The sequence below is a fragment of the Delphinus delphis genome, chromosome 11 (assembly GCF_949987515.2).
Source record: "Delphinus delphis chromosome 11, mDelDel1.2, whole genome shotgun sequence".
Taxonomy (NCBI): domain Eukaryota; kingdom Metazoa; phylum Chordata; class Mammalia; order Artiodactyla; family Delphinidae; genus Delphinus; species Delphinus delphis.
The window spans coordinates 94,905,892-94,925,388 of NC_082693.1; the positions used below are offsets into that span (position 1 = coordinate 94,905,892).

General features: G+C 51.5%; 1 protein-coding gene and 1 long non-coding RNA gene across 5 annotated transcripts; one reads left to right on the forward strand and one right to left on the reverse strand.

The window, feature by feature from the left end:
* Positions 1 to 3,457: 3,457 nt before the first annotated feature.
* TOB2 (transducer of ERBB2, 2) lies at positions 3,458 to 14,044 on the reverse strand. Of its 4 annotated transcripts, none has more exons than XM_060025737.1 (3): positions 13,653 to 14,044; positions 10,115 to 10,209; positions 3,458 to 7,402 (listed from the first exon to the last, which is right to left on the reverse strand). In XM_060025737.1, the coding sequence occupies exon 3, from the start codon at positions 7,304 to 7,306 to the stop codon at positions 6,275 to 6,277; it is 1,032 nt and encodes a 343-aa protein (XP_059881720.1). In that variant the 5' UTR covers positions 7,307 to 7,402; positions 10,115 to 10,209; positions 13,653 to 14,044; the 3' UTR covers positions 3,458 to 6,274. The 4 variants fall into 4 exon arrangements, with proteins under 4 accessions (XP_059881720.1, XP_059881722.1, XP_059881719.1 ...); XM_060025739.1 differs by having other exon boundaries at positions 13,649 to 14,044; XM_060025736.1 differs by lacking the exon at positions 10,115 to 10,209.
* Positions 14,045 to 15,645: 1,601 nt separating this feature from the next.
* On the forward strand, positions 15,646 to 17,775 carry LOC132434114 (uncharacterized). Its single transcript, XR_009521266.1, has 3 exons — positions 15,646 to 16,107; positions 16,592 to 16,726; positions 17,585 to 17,775. It is a non-coding gene; the product is annotated as an uncharacterized lncRNA (long non-coding RNA).
* The last annotated feature ends 1,722 nt before the right edge of the window (positions 17,776 to 19,497 follow it).

A 19,497-nucleotide genomic window follows, 5' to 3' on the forward strand; every position in this document is an offset into this window, starting at 1 on the left:
TTAACTCTCACATTGGAGGTTAGATCCCAGCTCGCCACCTGGGCTATGGGGCCCATGATGCGGCCTTGAGGACTTCTTCGACCTCATCTTTGCCTGTCTCTTGTTTACTGCTGGCCTTTTCATTCCCTGAGCACACCGTACTATTTTCTACCTCGCCCTTGGGAGTGGCTGACCTCTCTTCTGCTCTCTCTGCCAATTCTCTTGTAATTCAGATTGCGGGTTGAAAGCCCCCTCCTTGGGAAGGTTCGCCTTCCCCCAACTGCCCAATCTCAAGGAGCCACTTGGTCACTAGCTACCATCACCAGTTTTGATTGTCTTAGTGGAACATCCTCACCATCTGACAAATTCTTCACTTATTTGTTTGTGGTTCCTAGAACATCACTTCAGGAAGATGCCTGGAACAGTGTCCAGCACTTATGGGGCCTCCATGTTGAATGGTAAACGTTGAATGTTGAGTGATTTACTGGAGTCAGTTAGGGCAGAGCCAGCCTCAGGACCCAGATGTCCAGGTGGCTGGACCAGGCCTCTTCTCCTGCTTGGCCTTACCAGCCCTGCCACAGGTCAGCAGTATTCTGATCAGGTCCTCATGCCTGCGGGGGTCTCGACTGGTAGCCCTATGGTCCCACCCAGCGCTCAGCCCATCACTCTTTTCTCCCCTCCCTGGGGAAGGTGCCACAGCACAGGGTCCTCCAGGGCCCTCACCAGGGCTCAGGAGCCAGTGGGGCAGGAAGAGGTGCTGACCCAGGGACCAGCCCAAATGGCCTAGCTGGACAGGCGCCTAGCCTCACTGCCTCTCGTACAAATGGGACAGAGGTCAAGAGGGGAGAGAGATATTTGAGGTTACACAGAGTCGGCAGCTGTGAGGACCCACTTCTGTCGCTGGCAGTGAAATTCCCCAAATTAAAACCCAGAAAATCAGCAGGTTCCTGTCACCCAGGGGCTTGGACACTTCCTGGCTGGTCCCAGCCTGTCCTTAGGCCCTGCCCACTCAGGACTTGGCTGAAGTGGCCAGACCCAGGGAAAGGAGGAGGGAGGGCAAGAGTGTGCCCCTCCACCCCATGACTCACTTGGGGGAGGTGGCAGTGAGGGGACCAGACAGTGGCATCCCCTTGGCCCAAGGGCGGGTGCTGACTCAGGCAAGCAGTGACGAATGGAGCAGGGTTCTCCTGCCACCATGACTCACCCCTACCCACCCATCTGTTCTCCAGGAGAAACTATTTTGAGGGTGATTAGTATACGTCCCAGGATGCTACCTTGCTGGGGGACAAGCAGCTTCCCACTCTTGCAGAGGGCAGACTGGGGGCCAGCCTAGTGTCTGCTTTGAGAATGGAGTTTCCTTTTCCACCCCAGCCTGGTCCCGCTGTTGGCAGGGTTGGGTTTCGACCTGTTTGCTGATTCAAGGAAGCATCCAGGACTGGGCTGGCTGCTGGTGTTTGAGGATGAATGATTATGGCCCTGCTGATGAAATGGTACTTGTCATTTATTCTGGGCCAGCTACGGTGCTCAGCATTTTCCACTCACTGTTTCATTTAATCTTCACAAGTAGGTGTAATTATTATACCCATTTTAGAGGTGAGAGAACTGAGACGCCTGAGTAGGTGGAGTGGTTGCTTGAGGTCACCCAGCTCAGGAGCGGCAGGGCTGGGATTGGAATCCTTGTTTTCTCAGGGAGCAGAGTCTAGACTCTTCCCTGATGGGCGCCCTCCTGACACGTTCCCTGGGGAGGGGACTTGGTCTTGCTTTTCTCCTTCCTGGCTCTTCTTTGCCTCCTGATCCCTGGGCTCCCAGGCCCCCTGTATACACCTCTCCTGTAACTGCTGTCCCACCTGTGCTCCCCAGGCAGGCAGTGGGTGCTCATGGAGTGTTTGTGAATAAGTGAGCCTTTTTTCCAAGGAACTCTGAGTCTACCAGAATGTTCTTTCTCTCCTTACCCCCAGGTCTCCCACTGCACCCCTTCAGAGCCAGCAATTGGTGAATAAATGGAGGCAAGAACGTATGAATGAATCATTTCTGTGCCTGAGCCATGGAGAATTTGGAGGTTTGTTCAAACCCGGACTCTCTGTTCTTTCAGCTGGAGGGGCTGGCCGGGAAGGCGATCTCGGCACCTGAGCTGGGCCTCCCCCAGGCCTGTCAGCTCCCTGGCACGTGCACAGGGAGTGGGAATGAGTGAGTGGGTATGGGTGAGTGGGAGTGGGTATGGACCTCTACTCTAGTAGAACCTGTGCTAGGTGTTTTATTTATATTAACATAAATAGGAATGAGTATGTGAGGGGACCTGGGGCCCACAGGCAATGGGCAACCTGTGCACAGGGACACTGAGACAGGCTGGGCTTCTCCCTGCCAGGGCAGAGGAAAGGGAGAGCTCTGCCAGGGCCTGGGCATCCTGGACTGGGGCCTCTCTCTTCTCGACAGGCTCTGTTGAAGGAAGCGGCCCATGGAGGGGCCAGACATCAAGGGCTCCTGGGACCTTGTGCAGATGTGGGATGTCTGGCCTGAGAGCTTCTAGGCCCAGTTCACACACTTGGGTGGGGAGGGATCGGTGTTGGCCTGTTTGGGGGGTGAGGGGCCTGAGGAAACGCCGGTCCTTTTGATGCCCCAGAAGAGCTGCTTGCCCCCTGCCCCAGCCTGGATGGAGGTGGCATCCCCCAGGCCTGTCACCTCTCCCACACCCAGTGGCAGCCCTCCCCCCACACCCCAGTGGCACTCTTCTATAGCAGTTTCCACAGTTTTATACATGAAAAGGTCACACATGGGGCAAAATCTCAGCTTCCCCACTTACTAGTTTTATGAATTTTGCAGGTAATCTAACTTGGAGCCCATTTCTCAGTTGTACCATGGAGATAATACCTGTTATCACCAGGTTGTTGTGAGTGTAAAATAAGATTCAACAAATACCTAGCTGACATCTTCAACCCTTGGGCCTTGCGAGGCTGATGTGCATCACTGCTGGGGAGGGGCCCCAGGTACCAAGGAAGAGGGAGGAGACGCTGATTTCCTCCCTAGCCCCGGGCTCAGGCAGGCCACGTCAACCCTGAAACAGCTCCAGAATTGCCCAGCCAAGAGAAGGGTCGAGAATCTAAGCACCAGGTTTTTGGATGGAACCTGACCTAGGTAGGCTCTTCTCATCCTTGCCCACTCCTAAGGGTCTAGTGGTCTCTGATGGCCAAATACCAGAAGAGGCGTGTCCTGTTCTCACCACCTGTCAGCAGAGGGAGCGGGGCAGTTCCCAACCTCATGGAACCTGCTTCCGTGTGGAAAAGGCCCTGTGGGAATGGGCACCCGGAAGTGTCCTGGGCCGAGGGGAGAGGTGGTAAAAGGGCCCTGTGACACTGTGCCCACCCAGGGGTCAGGTGAGGATGACTAATCGTTTCGTGAGGTTCACAGGGGCTGGGTCACTCCAACTCTCCCCATCCCAAAAGGGGCCCCAGAAACAAAACAAGCAGGGAGCAAGCAGAAGGTTATTATATATCATGCTTTTAATACAAACTTAAAAAAATCTGGAACAATATAAACTGTACAGATTTGATCAATCTTTTTGTTTTGTTTTTAAACTAAATCTCTAAACACACCAATGTTCCATTCCAAAATATTGCACAACATTCTGAATACAAAACACTTGATTGTATTCCTCCTTCACTAAAGAAAACAAATTCATTACCCTGCTCCCGCGAGCTCCTCTCCATGTTGCCTCAGTGCCCCCCTTCCCATCCCCAGGGGTCAAACTAGAGAATCTACAGCTCACTGCACTGAGAAAAAGACATCATTCTGGACTAAAAGTTTACTTCCTTTACAAGACGATCCACCTTTTGACTTGTTCCTGGGAAAGGGGGGTAGACAGAGAGAGGATGGGGAAAGGGGAGAAATAGGTTTTATTCTCCTCTTTTTTTATTTTAAAGTTTGTTTTTCCTGAAAAAATATCTTTCTCTCCTCTTAAGAAAAAATCTTGAAAAGAAAAAAATTACCTTTACGTTAGAAATATACATATATTATATATACCTCTTACATTTTACAAATGTAGCAAATTATTCAATACAAACGGACACCAAAAAATGTAAAAAATAAAAAAAAAAAGTTTTCCTATGAAACCAGGTAAATTAGTGCAGATTTTTGTTTTGTTTTCTTAAAAAAAAAAATAAAGTTGAAGCAAAAATGCCTAGATTTGAGACAGACTGAGGTGGGCCCAAGAGCCCAGCACAGGAGTCATGCTCCTGATCACACATTTTTCTTCGTATTTCAAAAGACACTAAGGGGTTGGTCTCCCCCTCCCTGTATGTGGTGAGGAACAAGCCGCCCAGGGTGTGGTGGGTGCCTGTGTGCATGAGTGGGGGAAGAGGGGCTGGAAGGGGGCATAAGGCAGCATCCAACCTTTCCCAGAGAGCAGCCTGGGCCTGTCACCTGTGCGGGAGCTGAGGGCTCGGGAGAGGGTGGCCCAGACGGGGCTGGCCCCTGAGAAGTCTAGGGGGGACAGACGGTGCCGGGCCAAGGAGCCAGGGCACTGCCCCGCGCGGGGAGGTAGAGCTGGTGCCCACTGCAGGGAGAGGAGGCTGGCAGTGTCCGTCTGGGCCGGATCCGCTGCCACAGCAGTTGCCAACTTGGGGTCACTGGGAGGAGAGGGTAGGGTGCCAAAGGCTTTGGTGATGGGGGCCCTGATGCTACGTGCCCACTTGCCAAAGCGTCATGGCGTGGAAGCTAGCCCACTAGGGTTGCGTCAAGGTAAATTCTCTCCAGCAGAGGTGGGGAGGGCTCTTCAAGAATCCAGACACAGCGCCTGCCGTGGCCAAGTGCCTGTCCAGCCCAGCCTGCTCGAGATCAGCATTGGGCCCAGTGGGCCTGGGTCAGACAGTGAGGGGCTGGCAAGAGGTACCAAGAGGTTCTCAAGCAGGCAGGGGAAGAAATGTATTAAAGCGACATCTACAGCCAAAAGACCAAAGTCTCAATTCAAGGCTTTGGACTGCCCACTACAGGCACTGACCCAAAACTCCCACCCCCCAGGGCGCTCAGGTAAGCGTTTCCCACCCTGGGCTAAGGTCACACAATAGGAGGGTCCGAGTCCAGGGACTTCTCTTAGGTATCAGAGGCTGGGCATTCTCTCAGCCCCTCACTGCTAACCTTTTTTTTTTTTTTTTTTTTTTGGTCAAAAACAAAAGTGCAGATCCCTCCGCAGTCTGGAAACCAGTTCCTTCTGCAGTGCTTTCCTCTGGAAGCGTCAGGCTCAGCCAGTCTGGCGCCACCACGTGAAGCACCCCACAAAAGGACTGACAACCCACCCCCAGTGCATTCCCCACCCTCACACATAAATAAACACTTGCTGCGACCCAGAATCACACCCAGAGGGGAAGTTTCACATGGCTCGGAATCCTTTAAAACAGGAGAGCAAATCACGCACGCACGCATGCACACGCACACCTACACTCACCCCACCTCCCTACCCAAGAACTCAGGCCCAGGAAAGAAGGGGCTACATGAGAGAGGCCACATGTGCCAATGGCTGGGTCTCCAGGGCCTCGGTGATGGTCTGGGCCAGGTGGGAATGGTGGCATGGGGCCACAGGACAGAGATGAAAGGGACACCAGACAGAGTGCTAACCTCCCTGGAGTCACAGACTTCAGCTCTAGGGGGAGGGTGTCAAGTGGCCAGCTGGCAGCTCCCTAGGGCCCAGGCCTGAGAGGAAGCGGGGGCTGGAGTCAGACCTATCTGGGTGGCAGGGCCCGAGCAGGCCTGCTGAGGTTGGATGGCTCTGAGTGAGAGGACAGCTGGGTGATGAAGACAGTGACACGGGGCAGTCTCTCCCTGTTCTGAGGAGGGCCAGGCCCCAGCCACTGTCTTCCTTCCCTGTGAGCTGGGACACACCAACCCTAAACCAGGCATGCGAAGGAGGGAGGGAGGGAGGGAGAGAGGGAGAGAGGGAGGGAGGGAGGGAGCAGGGAGCAGCAATTCACATCTGGACCATTCTTAGCACAGGAAGCCACTAATTAAAGATGTTATATAGAAAACTACATGTAAAAAAGAAAAAAAGAAAAAGAAATATAAAACCCAAACCAACCGAATAAATCGGAGGCAGGCAGGAGAGCAGCAGGGGGCTGAGCTAAACACTGTTCAGAGCTTCAGGGGCCCCTCCCACTCCATGCCCGGGCTGGGTCATGTTTCTAGAAGTTAGAGTGAGAAGACTGGAAATCTTTTTGTGTATTTTTCTTTTCCTCTTTTTTTTGGCCTTTCCTTTCCTTTCTCTTTTCTGTGGTCTTGGGTGCTCCTGGCCCCGTGGGCAGGTGGGCAGTCAGTTGGCCAGCACAACGGGCTGAAACGGCTGGCTGGGATACTGCATGGTGTTCAGGTTGTAGCTGAGGCCTTCCACGAAGGGCGCCTTCTCCAAGAAGAGGCTGTTGGCGCCACCTCCAAACACCTGGGCCATGTCGAAGCTGCTGCTGTTGCAGGTGCCAGCCCCACCGCCCCCGAAGGGGGCCGGGGTGCCACTGCCCTGGCCATCGGCCCCATCACAGAAGAGGCTGGGAGAGCCACCGCCGTTGTACACGAACTCCTTGGCATTGGGTGAGAGCTGGGACTGAGGGGCTGGGTTGGTGGCGATGAAGTTCAGTGAATGCAGAGACAGAGAGAGGCTCTTCTGCTTCAGCAGGCTGTTGGTGGGAGAGCGGGCCATGCGGGGCTGCTGCTGGGGGATCGGCTGGCCACTTGCCCCGCCCCCCGCCCCCCCACCCGCTGCCCCGCCCCCCTTCTTCATCTTGGTGGAGCCAAACTTGGTGGCTGCGAAGGAGGCGGTGGTAAAAGTGATGGGCTGAGCGGAGCGGGGCATGAAGGTGGGGCTGGGCGACTGGCCAAAGGACGGTGACGGGGAGTTGGACAGGGAGCTGTCCTGGCTGCCGATGGGCACAAACACCTGGGCATCGGGATTGAAGCTGCTCTTGATCTCCTTGTCCAGCTCTGGGGCAACACAGCCCTCGCTGTCATCCAGGTAGAGCACTTTCACAGCCCCCTTCTCACCAATCTGGTAGGACACCTCGAAAGGGTCGATCCAGACACTCAGCTCCTCGGGCACGTTGGCCCGCACATCCTCCACCGCCAGCCCACTCCGCTTGGCGGCCAGCTCCACCACGGGGTCCACTATCTCCCCGATGTGGACACAGCGGAAGCCAGAGCCCTTCAGTGGCTTGTCAGGGTACCAGTGGCCTTCATATTTCTTTTTCAAGAGTCGCTCTAGCTCCTCACCGAACAGGTCTGCCCGGCGCCGGGGCAGCTTGTTGTACAGGTAGGAGATGATGAAGTTCAGGGCCACTTTGATCTCCAGCTGCATCGTCCTTTCCTAGGCAGAGAATCAGCACAGGCACGTGCACAAGCCAAGGACAGTGGTAGGAAATGTAAGGTGGGCAGCCTTGGGCTCCAGACAACGCTGAAAAATGAGAAAGAAAGGCTTCATGAGTAGATATGCAGAAAGCCAGTGGGCATCAGACAGAAAAGCACCAACTTTGGATCACATAGCCTCAGGGTCCCATTTCTGCTGCACTAGTGACAGGTTTATATGTGTGACTGTGGGCAAGTCCCTTTTTTCTGAGCCTTAGTTTCATCAGTAACATGATATTTTAGTCGGCACTTGATAAATATTTTTAAGTACTTCTAAAGAAACAGGGGTACTGTGGTTTCCACTATTTTGAGAATTCAGGTCACTTTATGAGTGACACCAAAAAAATCGAGCTCCTAAATCAGATGGAGAAGGGAAGGCTCTTGCTAACTTGTCTCTGCAATATCTCGGTGAAGTCCCACTCCCAAACTGTCACAGGCCAAGACAGGAGTTTAAAATCTTTAGTTTCAACCCCTTAAATGGAAAGGGATACAGGTCACTGAACAGGAAGCAGCACTGCCAACTTTTCACGGGAGGCCAGGACTCCAATCGCATCCAATTTGTTATCCTGAGTTCCCTGGGTGTGCGTGTGCTCTGGCTCACTCTGGGTTTGCAGAGCTGATTCTTTTGCAGAACAGTGTAACCAAGGCGAGCATTTCCATCCAGACAGCCTCCAAGAATGGAGACTGGGGCATGATCCCCAGGAAAAAGTCAAGACCTATCACAATCAGAGGCATGGACCAACAAGGAAACTACTGACTAGGGGCTGCCCTAGGGAAGCAGAGGAAAGGAGAGGGAAGTGGGCCCTGTAGGCCAACAAAGCCTTAAGAGCAGTACCGGTGTGGCCTGAGGGAAATCTCTATAGTTTCTGGCTAGAGTGTAGGTGATGAGGTGGGCAGAGAGAAGAAATTTTCCATCACCCTACAGCCTCCAGCTGGGGACCCATCATCACTCTGTCTCCCAGGGACTGTCTGACCACCTGTCCTTGGCACCAGACCAGATTCATCACGTGTTTGGAGATCCCTGGAGAGGAGGCAGTCCAACATAAACACTCAGCTTGTTATTTTGGGATTCTCTCACAGCCAGATCCACAGAGGTCAAAAAGGTTTATTCCTGAGGTCTGGGCCAGCCTCATTTCTCAGGAAGATGATCTGTGAGGTCCTGAGAGCCAGTGATCCTAATTGCCTCACCTTCTCCAAAAGGGCAGATCCAGGTTCATGCCATAGGAGAACTGAACTGAAAAGGGCCATCTTTGAGGGCCGACAGAGCCAGAAAATGTTCCTAACCAGACCTCTGGGTGAGAATGTGCTGCTGAGCTCAGCACAGAGACAAGACTGATCCACTATCCGTCAAGGGCATCTTTTGTCCCTGGAGCTGGATTTCGATTAAAATCCCTTCTGGGTCCAGCACACAGTATCCAGGTGCTAATTCTAGGCTTGAGGATCTTGAGCTTTCGGAACACCTGACCCAACTGGCTACGGCCTGGGACCATGGCTCCCCAGGGCGTTTTAAGGACGGAACCCTCAGGCAAAGCTCTCCGGGGTGAGTATCAGAGAAAACGCACTGGGTTAATGTGGAGTCTGGGTTAATGTGGAGTATCTGATGACGCCGGCCATGTCTAGCCCCTCCCTCACTTCAGGTCTGAGTAGACAAAAGGTCACGTGGGGCACCAAAAGAAGTGCCACGAGCATGGCCTCTCCTGAGCCCTCCACAGGGAGGCTCAGGATTCAGGTGACTCTTTTCTCCCCATCTATCCCAGCCTCCAATACAGACAATCTCCATGTGTGTTCAGATGTCTATTCCTGGTCGCCAAAGATCAATTCCAGGGTCCTTCTAGGTTTAAAGAGAAGGAGAATGATAAAGATAAGGAGCTTTCTGTTTACGAGGATTGGATTCATCACCAGATGCAAAGATAGCTACCAGGACCATGGGCCTCCCCTCAAGAACAAAGGCCTGTAAGGGCCACAGTGGCCCACTAGACGTGTCCAACACACATGAGACTAAAAAGTTGTAAAGAAAGTTGGCACTGGTTCCCAAGAATGGGCCTGGAGTTAAAGGCAGTGTCTTCAAAGTATTTTTGAAAAGTAAAACTTGAACATGACATATGACCCTTCTCCCAAGGAACCACATGGCCTCTTGGCATGCCACATGGTCCAAAGGGCTCCTGCACCCTGCTATGCCTTCTCAAACTCTGCTGCGTAACTGCCTTCTAAATCACCTCCCCTGAACAGTTCGGCCTCAAAATGGGAGCATTTTAAATGCAGGCCAAAGTCATTGGGAAATAAGCCTCCTACCCCAAAATACAATAGAATCACTGTCATCAGCCCTGCCCAGCTAACCATTTTCTGCAGCATTAGCAACTAAAGCTGCACGCCAGGGGCTTCCCTGGTGGCGCAGTGGTTGAGAATCCGCCTGCCAATGCATGGGATATGGGTTCGAGTCCTGGTCCGGGAAGATCCCACATGCTGCAGAGCAACTAAGCCCGTGCGCCACAACTATCGAGCCTGCGGCTCTAGAGCCCACGAGCCTCAAATATTGAGCCCACGTGCCACAACTACTGAAGCCCGTGAGCCTAGAGCCCGTGCTCCACAACGAGAGAAGCCACCGCAATGAGAAGCCCAGGCACTGCAACGAAGAGTAGCCCCCGCTCGCCGCAACTCGAGAAAGCCTGCGCACAGCAACGAAGACCCAACGCAGCCAAAATTAAATAAGTAATAAATAAATAAATTTATTTAAAAAAAAAAGTGGCACACCAATTTATACGTCAGTGATGCTGCTGCACAAATCAGAAGTAGATAATGCCACCTTCGCTTCTTCAACTCGAGAACAGGCCAGGCCAGATGGCTGTGGGGTGGAACCTTACAAAAACGACGGACAACCAGAATGAGATTTTCTGCTCTAGCAGCTCAAGCTCTAATTTTGACTTCAAGAAGCTTACGGAACAGAGGATTAAAGCACTGGTGCTGTCTTTAACTAAAGATAGGAGTGACCACTCACATCAGTTTGTTCATTTTTTTAAGGCTATTGGACAAGTTCTAGAGCTTATATATTAAATATTCATACAATGTGGTAAAATTAGCTTAAAAATAACCACCCTTCAATAAAAGGAACAAGTAGATTCAAGTCAAGCCACAGGAGAGGACTCAAAGACTTTCTCCAACCCTGACTCAGGCACAAAAGGCCAGAAATGTGGCAAAAAGAAAAAAAAAGGCTAAGTGCTTAACAACAGCAAAATCTACCTTTTGTCAACATATTAAAAAGTTGCAAATATGAGAGTAAAATTCTGTCCCCTTTTATTTAGAATCTTATCCTCCTTCATTTGCTTTAATTCCAGCAACAAAGTTCATCCTGGATTCAGATCCCTGTGTTGAGTTTTAAAGGAGTAAGTGCTCAAGAGAATGTCAAAAAAGGGGGAAGAGGGCTTCCGTGGTGGCGCAGTGGTCGAGAGTCCGCCTGCCGATGTAGGGGACGCGGGTTAGTGCCCCGGTCCGGGAAGATCCCACATACTGCGGAGCGGCATGGGCCCGCGAGCCATAGCCGCTGAGCCTGCGCGTCCGGAGCCTGTGCTCCGCAACGGGAGAGGCCACCAACAATGAGAGGCCCGCGTACGGGGGAGGGGAGAAAGAAGCTGAAAGGAGGCTGCAAGTCAACGATATGGTAAATGGAGACGCCAGAGAACTTCTGACAAAAACTCGAAGGACAGTTTTTAGGAAGAAAAAGTTGTTTTAAAGGGGAAAAGGAGGGATAATGAGGGAACCCACTGGGCCCCCAAACCCTGAGCACCTGTAAAATATTCAGGCACCTCAAGCCTTAACATCCAAATCATAGGACAATCAAGCACTACCAGATTCAAATGAGTGTGGAAAGAGGACTCAGGGTCCTCAATTTTGACAAGGCCAGTAGGTGTCACAGACCGGGTGCTGGGCAGTGGGAGCCCGGCTCTGGCGGGACAGGGGGTGGCCCCACCACAATGGTCTCGGTGGCAGACGGGTGGGTGTGGTTGAAAGGCTACCAGGACTTGTGCCAACTGACTGCACCCCCCCCCCCAGTGTCCCACACCATCTCCCCAAAACATGGACTGTGCAAGCCCAAGTCTGACTACGAGACTCCTTCCGACTAAGAGGGCCCTTTTGGGAATTCCCTGGCAGTCCAGTGGTTAGGACTCCATGCTCTGACTGCCGACGTCCTGGGTTCCATCCCCAGTCGGGAACTAAGATCCTACAAAACCCCGCTGGGCGGCCAAAAAAAAAAAAAAAGGGGGCCCTTTTTAGGCCTCTCCAGGTTCCTCTGAAGCCAGGAAGACTTGACTGAACCCCAACATACACGGGGAGGTCCGGGGCAAAGGTGCACTCTGCGCTCTGGGAATTGTAGTCTTCAGAAACCTCACGCTCAGGTTGGAGCAAACGACCTACTTTCTCTGCACACTACACTTCCCTGCGTACTTTGCGAAGACTCAGCCGGGGAACTACGCATGCCCAGTAAGGGGAGCTGGAGGAGGGTGGGAGAACCGAGGAAAAGTTTCCGATGCACATGCGCGTTGTGGCAGACTGGCGCCCCCCCCCCCTCCCCCGCCCACCGCCTAATACATTTTATATAAATTCTACCCATAAGGCCTACTCCCCGTATTGTGTCGCCCACCATATCCATGTCTCGGCTTCCCGAAAAACTGAACTTTTCTTTCTTCCTCTCTCTTCACTGCCTCGCAAGACCGTTGAATTAACAGCTTCTAATGAGTTTTTTCTGGGTGAAGGCGGTAGGCCGGGATAGATAGGAGTCACATCCCTCCTTCTCCCCAAACCCCTGCCACTTAATCTGTATTCCTTGGGCTGGGTGGTTTCCCTTTGGAGTTGCTGTAGGGACGGCGGATTCAAAGAGAAAGAGCCTTTTCACTTAACGCCCAGCGGGCTCCGCTGTAGCACCTCACAACCAGGAATGGAACGGCAGGAATAAACCCAGTTCTCCCGTCCTCTCGGCCAAAGAAATTCCCAGTTTTAAGCTGCGGGGAGGCGCCGGGCGGACAATCAGAAGGCCCGACGCCAGCAGGGCCCAAGCCTCACCCCTCTTCTAATCCAAGTCCGAGTAACCAGACCCGGCTAGGTAATGGGAAAGAGTTCCCAGCCAGGGAAGAAAAAACTGTACATCTGACAACATTTTCTAATACTTAAAAATTGTTTGTGAGTCTCCTTCCGCTGCAAGGCCTGCTCTATTGACCAGACTTACCAGATCCTCGGCAAAGCTCCTCTGCAGGGTGTTAAACCTCCCTAATCCTTCCTCCCACACAAGCTTCTCTCCCCCTCCGCTTAAGAGGGGGATGGGGGCAGGCACCCAAGAAAGCAATAGGGATGTTTTTCTGCGGTTAAATCAAAGATGAGGGACCCACTCCCACGGTAGGGTGGGCAGGAAGAAGAAAAGAAAGGTTAGATACTGAGCAGACACCAGGGACCCCCCTCGACTAGCCCACGAGTTGACGCCTACTGTGTGGGGTTCTGGTTCCTCTAGGGGGTGGGAAAGGGCTGCCAGCTGCCCCTCCTCTCTCTGTTCCCTCCTCCTCCCCCTCCCTTTCTGGTCAAGGGCACAGTCCATCCTCTGGACAGGAGCTTAGGAGTAAGGCTCTTCCTCCCAGGCACCTCACCAGGGTCAACCTGAATCCACTCACTGATACTGCTGTAAGGGTACTTTTTTCCGCCCAGTTTCCCCTTAAAACACTAACGTGGATAAAGAGCTAAAGCCAAATGGTAAATTCTGGCTCGGCGGCCAGAGGACAGTCACCACTGACCGGTCCAAAAGGGGGGTGTCCACCCTCCATCCCTCAGGCTCCACAGGGCCAAAAATAAGCCCTATTAATTATTACCACCCTCCTACCCCGCACACGGGAAAAGCAGAAAAACAAGGCCTGGATCCCCTTCCTTCTTCTGATTTTATTTAATGGTGGTGGGAGTTATGTTTTCGCGGGGAACGAGGAAAATCTAGCGACTCTCTAGGATATGAAGAACGGAGGGAAAAGGGAGGAAATGCACCGCACCCAGGAGGTGGCCACACTTGGAACAGGGAGAGAAAGGGGCTCTGGGATACCCCAGGATGAGAGCAAACGTGAGGGAAAGAAGAGCACGGGGAAAAGGTGGGGTCCAGTGAGGAGGCGGAAGGGGAACGGAAAATGTTGGCCAGGTGTAAGAGGGGGGGCGACAGCAACGTGGAGAGTCCACCAAAGCGGAGAGCGGGAGTGGGGCGGGGGTAGGGGAAGGCGTCGGGCCTGTTGGGTCTCGGGGGAGCCCCCCCGCCCGCACGCCCCCCACTCACTCACTCGGGTCTCCGCGGCGGCGGGGCAGTGTGCCGGCCGCGGGGCGGCTTCTTCCTCCAGGGTGGTCCTGGGCGCGGGGCGGAGGTTGCTCTCCCTTCCCGGGAGCCGATGTGTCCTTTTCTTCGTTGAGGATGGGGGAGCGAGTGAGGGGAGTATGGGCTATGATCTCAATAATAATTCTTTCAGCTTTTTGGAGGTCGGGCTCAGCGGCGGGGGACAGAGGGCGGGCGGGCCGGCCAGCGGCGACGGCGCGAGGCTGGAGGACCGGAGGGTTGCTTGTGTCGCGGGACGGAAGACGGTCCCGGCTGTGGCCGGCGGACGGTCTTGCCCTTCTGGCCCCGCGTCGCCCAAGCCACTCGGTTCTCCCCGCCGACGACCCGCTCCTTCCCGCGCCCCTGCCCGAAGTGAGCAAAGTCAATGAAAAGTTTCACCCTTAGCAACCCTGCGCACGGATCCGGCTTCCCCACCCCTGCGTGATGCGTCCCTCCGCCCTGCAGGGGCGGGGCCGAGCGCCGGGCCGGGACTACTTCCCAGCCGCCTGACTGGAACTCTGTAAAGGTTTCAAACCTATATCAAGGCGGCTTATCCCGAATATTCCGAGCTCCTGGTGCTTCGTCGGGGGACGCGTAACGTCGAGGGAAGGGCGAGGGAGAAACCTGGGCCCGGGCAGAGCGGGAGGAAGAGGGGGCGAGGAGAGGCTGAACGGCCAGGAAAAGGAGCTGAGCGATACATTAACCTTCCGCTTGCCACCTCTGGCGCCCGTTAACCTCGCGGCGCTGACAGGGCCAGCGCCGGTTCCGCTCAGGCGCGCGAGCTGTGCCCTGCCCACTCCGGGCGGGGCTCAGCTCCTCTGCGGACACACCCGTAGTTTCTCCCAGGTCGGCGCCCCCCTCAAGGGGCACCAGAGCCACATGTCTTCTAGTAACAGCCCCCGCCGTTGGGGGTGGCGCCTGCCCGTGCCAGAGCCGCCGCGCTTGCGCACCCGACGGTCCCTCGGGCGGCTGACCCAGGTTCGCCGAACCCGGCACCCTCGCGCGCTCGGCACCCCTGGCCCGGGCTATGGCCACGTGGGCCACTCGGCTAGTTTGTGACTGTGCGGGGCGCGGAGTTGGGGATAGGGAGGCCTGTGCCCAGTGAGGTCATAGGCGGACTGGACTGCCAGGTGGTAAAGCCCGGGGCCGCTGGGAGCTTGCGCTTGAAGTCTTCCCATCCCTTCTTCAATCGCCCATTCCCCAACTCTCCCCACCCCCGGTCTTTATTTTCATTCCAGACGGTTCCAGCCCAACAGCCGCCAAACCCACGTGGGATGGCGAGATGCGAAAGTTTCCAGCTACGAACGGTTTGCAGTTTTTTTTTTTTTTCCCTTGATCACTTTTTTTGGCAGGGGCAGAGAGCAACGGTAGCGTGCGGGTTTAAATGCGCTTTCTTTGACTGCTGTAGAGAAACGCTGGACTGGAGGGCAAACTCCAAGGGGACAGAAAAGGGGAGGGAGCCTGAGCCCGAGAGCTCCCATCCCCCACACTCTGAGCGCTTCAGCCCCTGGGGCACCTCAAGGGACTACTTGCTTGTGCGTCAGCGAGTTCCAGAGCGTCACACACACGCCTCCTCCGCCTAGCCCCACTCCGCCCCTCCCCTTCTTTTTCCTCCTTTACCTCGTTCCCCTCCCCTCCCCTCCCCTCCCCTCCCCTCCCCTCCCCCAGCGTCGCGAGTTCCAACCGGGCAGCGAGACCCGGCCGACTCAGGGTGCCAGAGTACTGGAGAGCTAAAAATATAACCGGTACGTTAGCAACAGCCTTCCCATTGGTGGGGAAGAGGGAGCGGCAGCATCTGATTGGGTGTTCGATCCAACCTCTAGGACGGGGAAGTGGGGGCCGAGAGCCAAGGAGCCTGGCCCTTGGGGAGAGTACGTCTGCGCATTGGGGCATTGTAAGGGATGCTGGTATTTGTAGTCATTTAGTAGAGGCAGCTGTGGAAATAGGTGGGTTTGAATCCCAGTTCCAACACCAACTGTTTTATCTTGATTTAATGGCAACAAATCTCTTTACATCATCAAACCTGTTTTCTCATCCTTAAAATGGAGATCGTGCGGGGATTAAATATGATACTGTATGTAAAGCCTGTCTCAAATAGGTACTATCCTTAATTTAAAGGTCACCGTTCTGGCCAAATTGCATCCTACTGGGAAACCTTACAAGACAGGATGAGAATGGTGAGAGTGAGTTGAAACGAATTCTTCTAGGGTATCACAGGAAGGAGGGATGGAGTCCATATAAGTAGATAAAGGGTATACATTTCCTACCGTTCACTGCAGGCTGTGGGAGAGCGGAGTGAATCCCTGGAAGGAAGGTGTTGAATTTTTGCGCGTTTCTGTATTTATTCGAATCTCCCCTGCAGTGCTGAAAACACACCAGCCTTGAGGAATATCACTGAAACAAAACTGAGAAATCCAGCTTCCTTGGTAAATGGGATCCCTGGGTAAAGGGTTAGCATATAAATAGGAAAAAATAAAATAGAGGGGAAAAAGGCAATCACCATTCTTAACTGCTGATGTCTCCATTTATCATTGTGAGGAGGACGTTTTTTCTCTCCCCAACGTGTGATTTCATCTTGCCAGGGCTTAATTGTGAGCTGAATTCCTACTCAAGCATTCCAGAGTCCCCTCCCATTTGGAATTATCATACGTTGACAGGCATACGCTTTGTTATCAAAATGGTGAGCTTCAGGAGTAAGCGTGTGCTTGGGGAGAGGGTGGAGGCAGCTCCCCTGTCTGAGAGTAAGCAAGTTATGCCAGATGTTTTGTTGTGACAAGTCAGGCTAGTCATAATTAGCCCCAGTTAACTCTCAGGGGTGAGTCACACTCTCATATACACATGTTGGGGTGAGAAATTTTGTAATTTCTTTTAAGTTATCCAAGAAAATAGCTCCTCAGTTTGATTCTTCAGATCCACTCCTTCAACTGGGCAGGAGCAAAGACAGCCACAACAGAAATTAGCTTTGGAGAAGAGTGATTGGATGGATGCCAAGGGCAAATGATTTGCTATGTACTGACCTGATGTGAGTGAATTCTAGTAAACAAGGTAAGTGAACGAACCTGTCTTTGGCTAAGACACTAAAACTACCGTGTTCAAAGAAAGTATCATTGTAGCCTTGGTGGTGGCAGAGAGGCCACTTGGGGATAGAGTTGATAAGGAACTGAATAACTGGGAAAAGATGGGAACTGGAGTCCTTTTTTTTTTTTAAGGCAGGAAAATTCCAACCAAGGCAAAGAATCTTTCACCTTTATGTCCTTGCTTCAAACTATAAAGAGCTACAGGTCAAAATATAGTGACATACAATCTCTTGGAAATTTAGTCAGTTGAATTTGATTCCCTGGGAAGTTAATTTTCTTAATTTAGAAGCTGCTAATTGGCAGGCCAAGGTCCACATCTGGTGGATGTATTGCCTTGGCATATACTGACACATTAAAATTTCAAAAATGAGTTGACAGGGACTTCCCTGGTGGTCCAGTGGTTAAGACTTCACCTTTCAATGCAGGGTATGTGTGTTCTATCCCTGGTGGGGGAGCTAAGATCCCACAAGGCTCAGGGCCAAAAAACCAAAACATAAAAAAAAAACCAGAAGCAATATTGTAACAAGTTCAATAAACACTTTAAAAATGGTACCCATCCAAAAAAAAAAAAAAAAATTGACAACACTTAAAAATTGGGAGATTGCACAAAAGTATCTTAATTTGCCACTTGTCCTGAATTCAAAAGATCTGTTAACACTGGGTATTCAAGCTGGCAATTGTCTGGACTTGAACAGCAACTGTCTTCTTTAGACAGGGCCTGTGCTCTCTGGTTCCAAGGTCCCTACCACTCCCTATTGTCCCACAGACACTGAGGCCCAGTGCCACATACCGTTGATCATCATGCTTTTTTTTTTTTTCTTGGCAGCAATGCTTGGCATGCGGGATCTTAGTTCCCTAACCAGGGGTGGAACCCATGACCCCTGCAATGGAAGGGCAGAGTCTTAACCACTGGGCCACCAGGGAAATCCCACGCCTCCCTTTTAATCACTTATATTACTCACCCAGACTCCTGAATTTGTGACCCCTTTTTCTGTTTTTTTTTTAGGGCAGAATAAATTGAAAATACTGTACACACAGTAAATGTTTCATGAAATTTTTCTGTTATACATATGTATTAGGCATGAGAGACTGTTGTGGGGTATGGTGCATCTGGAAGCATTCATGAGATGTTAGGAGCTTAGAAGGAAAAGGTACAGACTTGGCTGGATGATGTGACGGTGGTGGAGTGGTATTTCAAACAAAGGAAATAGAGAGCCAAGAAGATGGGCTGTGTGTGAGGAATCCCCTTCAGCTGCCTAATCAACAGCAGAGAATGAATAGAGGAAAACCTGAGGGGTAGGGAAGAGAGGGAACCATATGGAGGATCTTCAGTGCTAAAACTTAAATGTTTATCTATGAAGTAAAGGCTCACTGTAAAAGAGCTACCATTTATGATGTAAAGCCTTCCCAGTAAGGGTCAGGCACTTACGAGGTCACATTTAATTCTTACAACCCAAAGAGGGAGGCATTAATATCCTTATTTAATAGATGAGAAAAAAAAAAAAGCACCGAAAACCTCACTAAAGGTCAATAGCAGATTAGAATTCAAATACAGGACCGAAAATAAAGCCCACACATTTCTCTTTATACTTTTTTTTTTTTTTTGGAGCAAGAGCACATGAAAAGTGCAATGTTTAAAGGAGATTAAATTACCATATGTGTACAGAGTATATCTGAGAAGCTGGAAGACACTCATCCTTTTTAGATCCTAGAAATGAATGTATCAAACCCTGAATACTTAATAGTAATAATCATAAACCCAGGAAATGGAACCACTTTCTTAGACAGACTATGATGAGTTCAGTTATTTCAACTAGACCTGTGTAGGTAGTGCTTATTTCAACAATGGAGAAAAGCAATAATTTTTAAGCCCATTCTGATTTTTTGTGGCCATACACAGTTGGCTGAGATCATTCTAATTCTTTTCACAGAACTATATACTATTCGAGGTTAAAATTCAGCTTGTAAGCAATGTTTTCCCAATAGAGAATTCAGTATTATCATTATTCTAATTTTTAAAACTGAAAAGGACTTATTCTAAAGTCCAAGGTAGACGATAACTAAGGATTTGAACTTGAATGCTGTTTATCTAAGAAGTTTTTAAATTATTCGTTGTATCATTCTCTTGGCCTCAGAGAGCAAACAAATGGAGAATGGGATTATAAAATTAGGTGACAGAGGAACGGAGTTCAGCAGAATTCACCAGACTGAGGTTGAACTTGTCCTGTTGTTGATCAGTGTGGAAATCCTACTGGGCATTAAATTTTAAGCTCCCTTGCAAGAACTTTTAGAGGCATACGCACTAAGACTCACAGAGCACAGTTAAGGTGGTGTTTTGCTGAAAGTAAGGAGTAGCTTTTCAAACATCTGGAGATGCAAGATGTTATGTAGACCAAGGTGGTTAATAAACAAATGTTTCTTTTGGCGGGGGGACCACACCATGCGGCATGTGGGATCTTAGTTCAGCCACCAGGGATTGAACCTGTGCCCCCTGCATTGGAAGCACACAGTCTGAACCACTGCCAGGGAAGTCCCAATAAACAAATTTTAGAAACTGATTTGTTTAGCAAAACAAAACATTTTGACTTATATTACACATTAAAACTAAAGTTACTATAGAATCAAATGACAGATTCTAGTTATAATCTGAAAATTATCTGGTTTCTGCAACTCGTTTGATATACCATAACCCTCACCTGATGCTTTAGAACTGCTCAGAGCTCCCCAAACATATCACCC

Excerpts from the sequence above, each read along its gene's own strand:
- TOB2 (XM_060025736.1), bottom strand. The coding sequence starts at position 7,306 with ATGCAGCTGGAGATCAAAGTGGCCCTGAACTTCATCATCTCCTACCTG.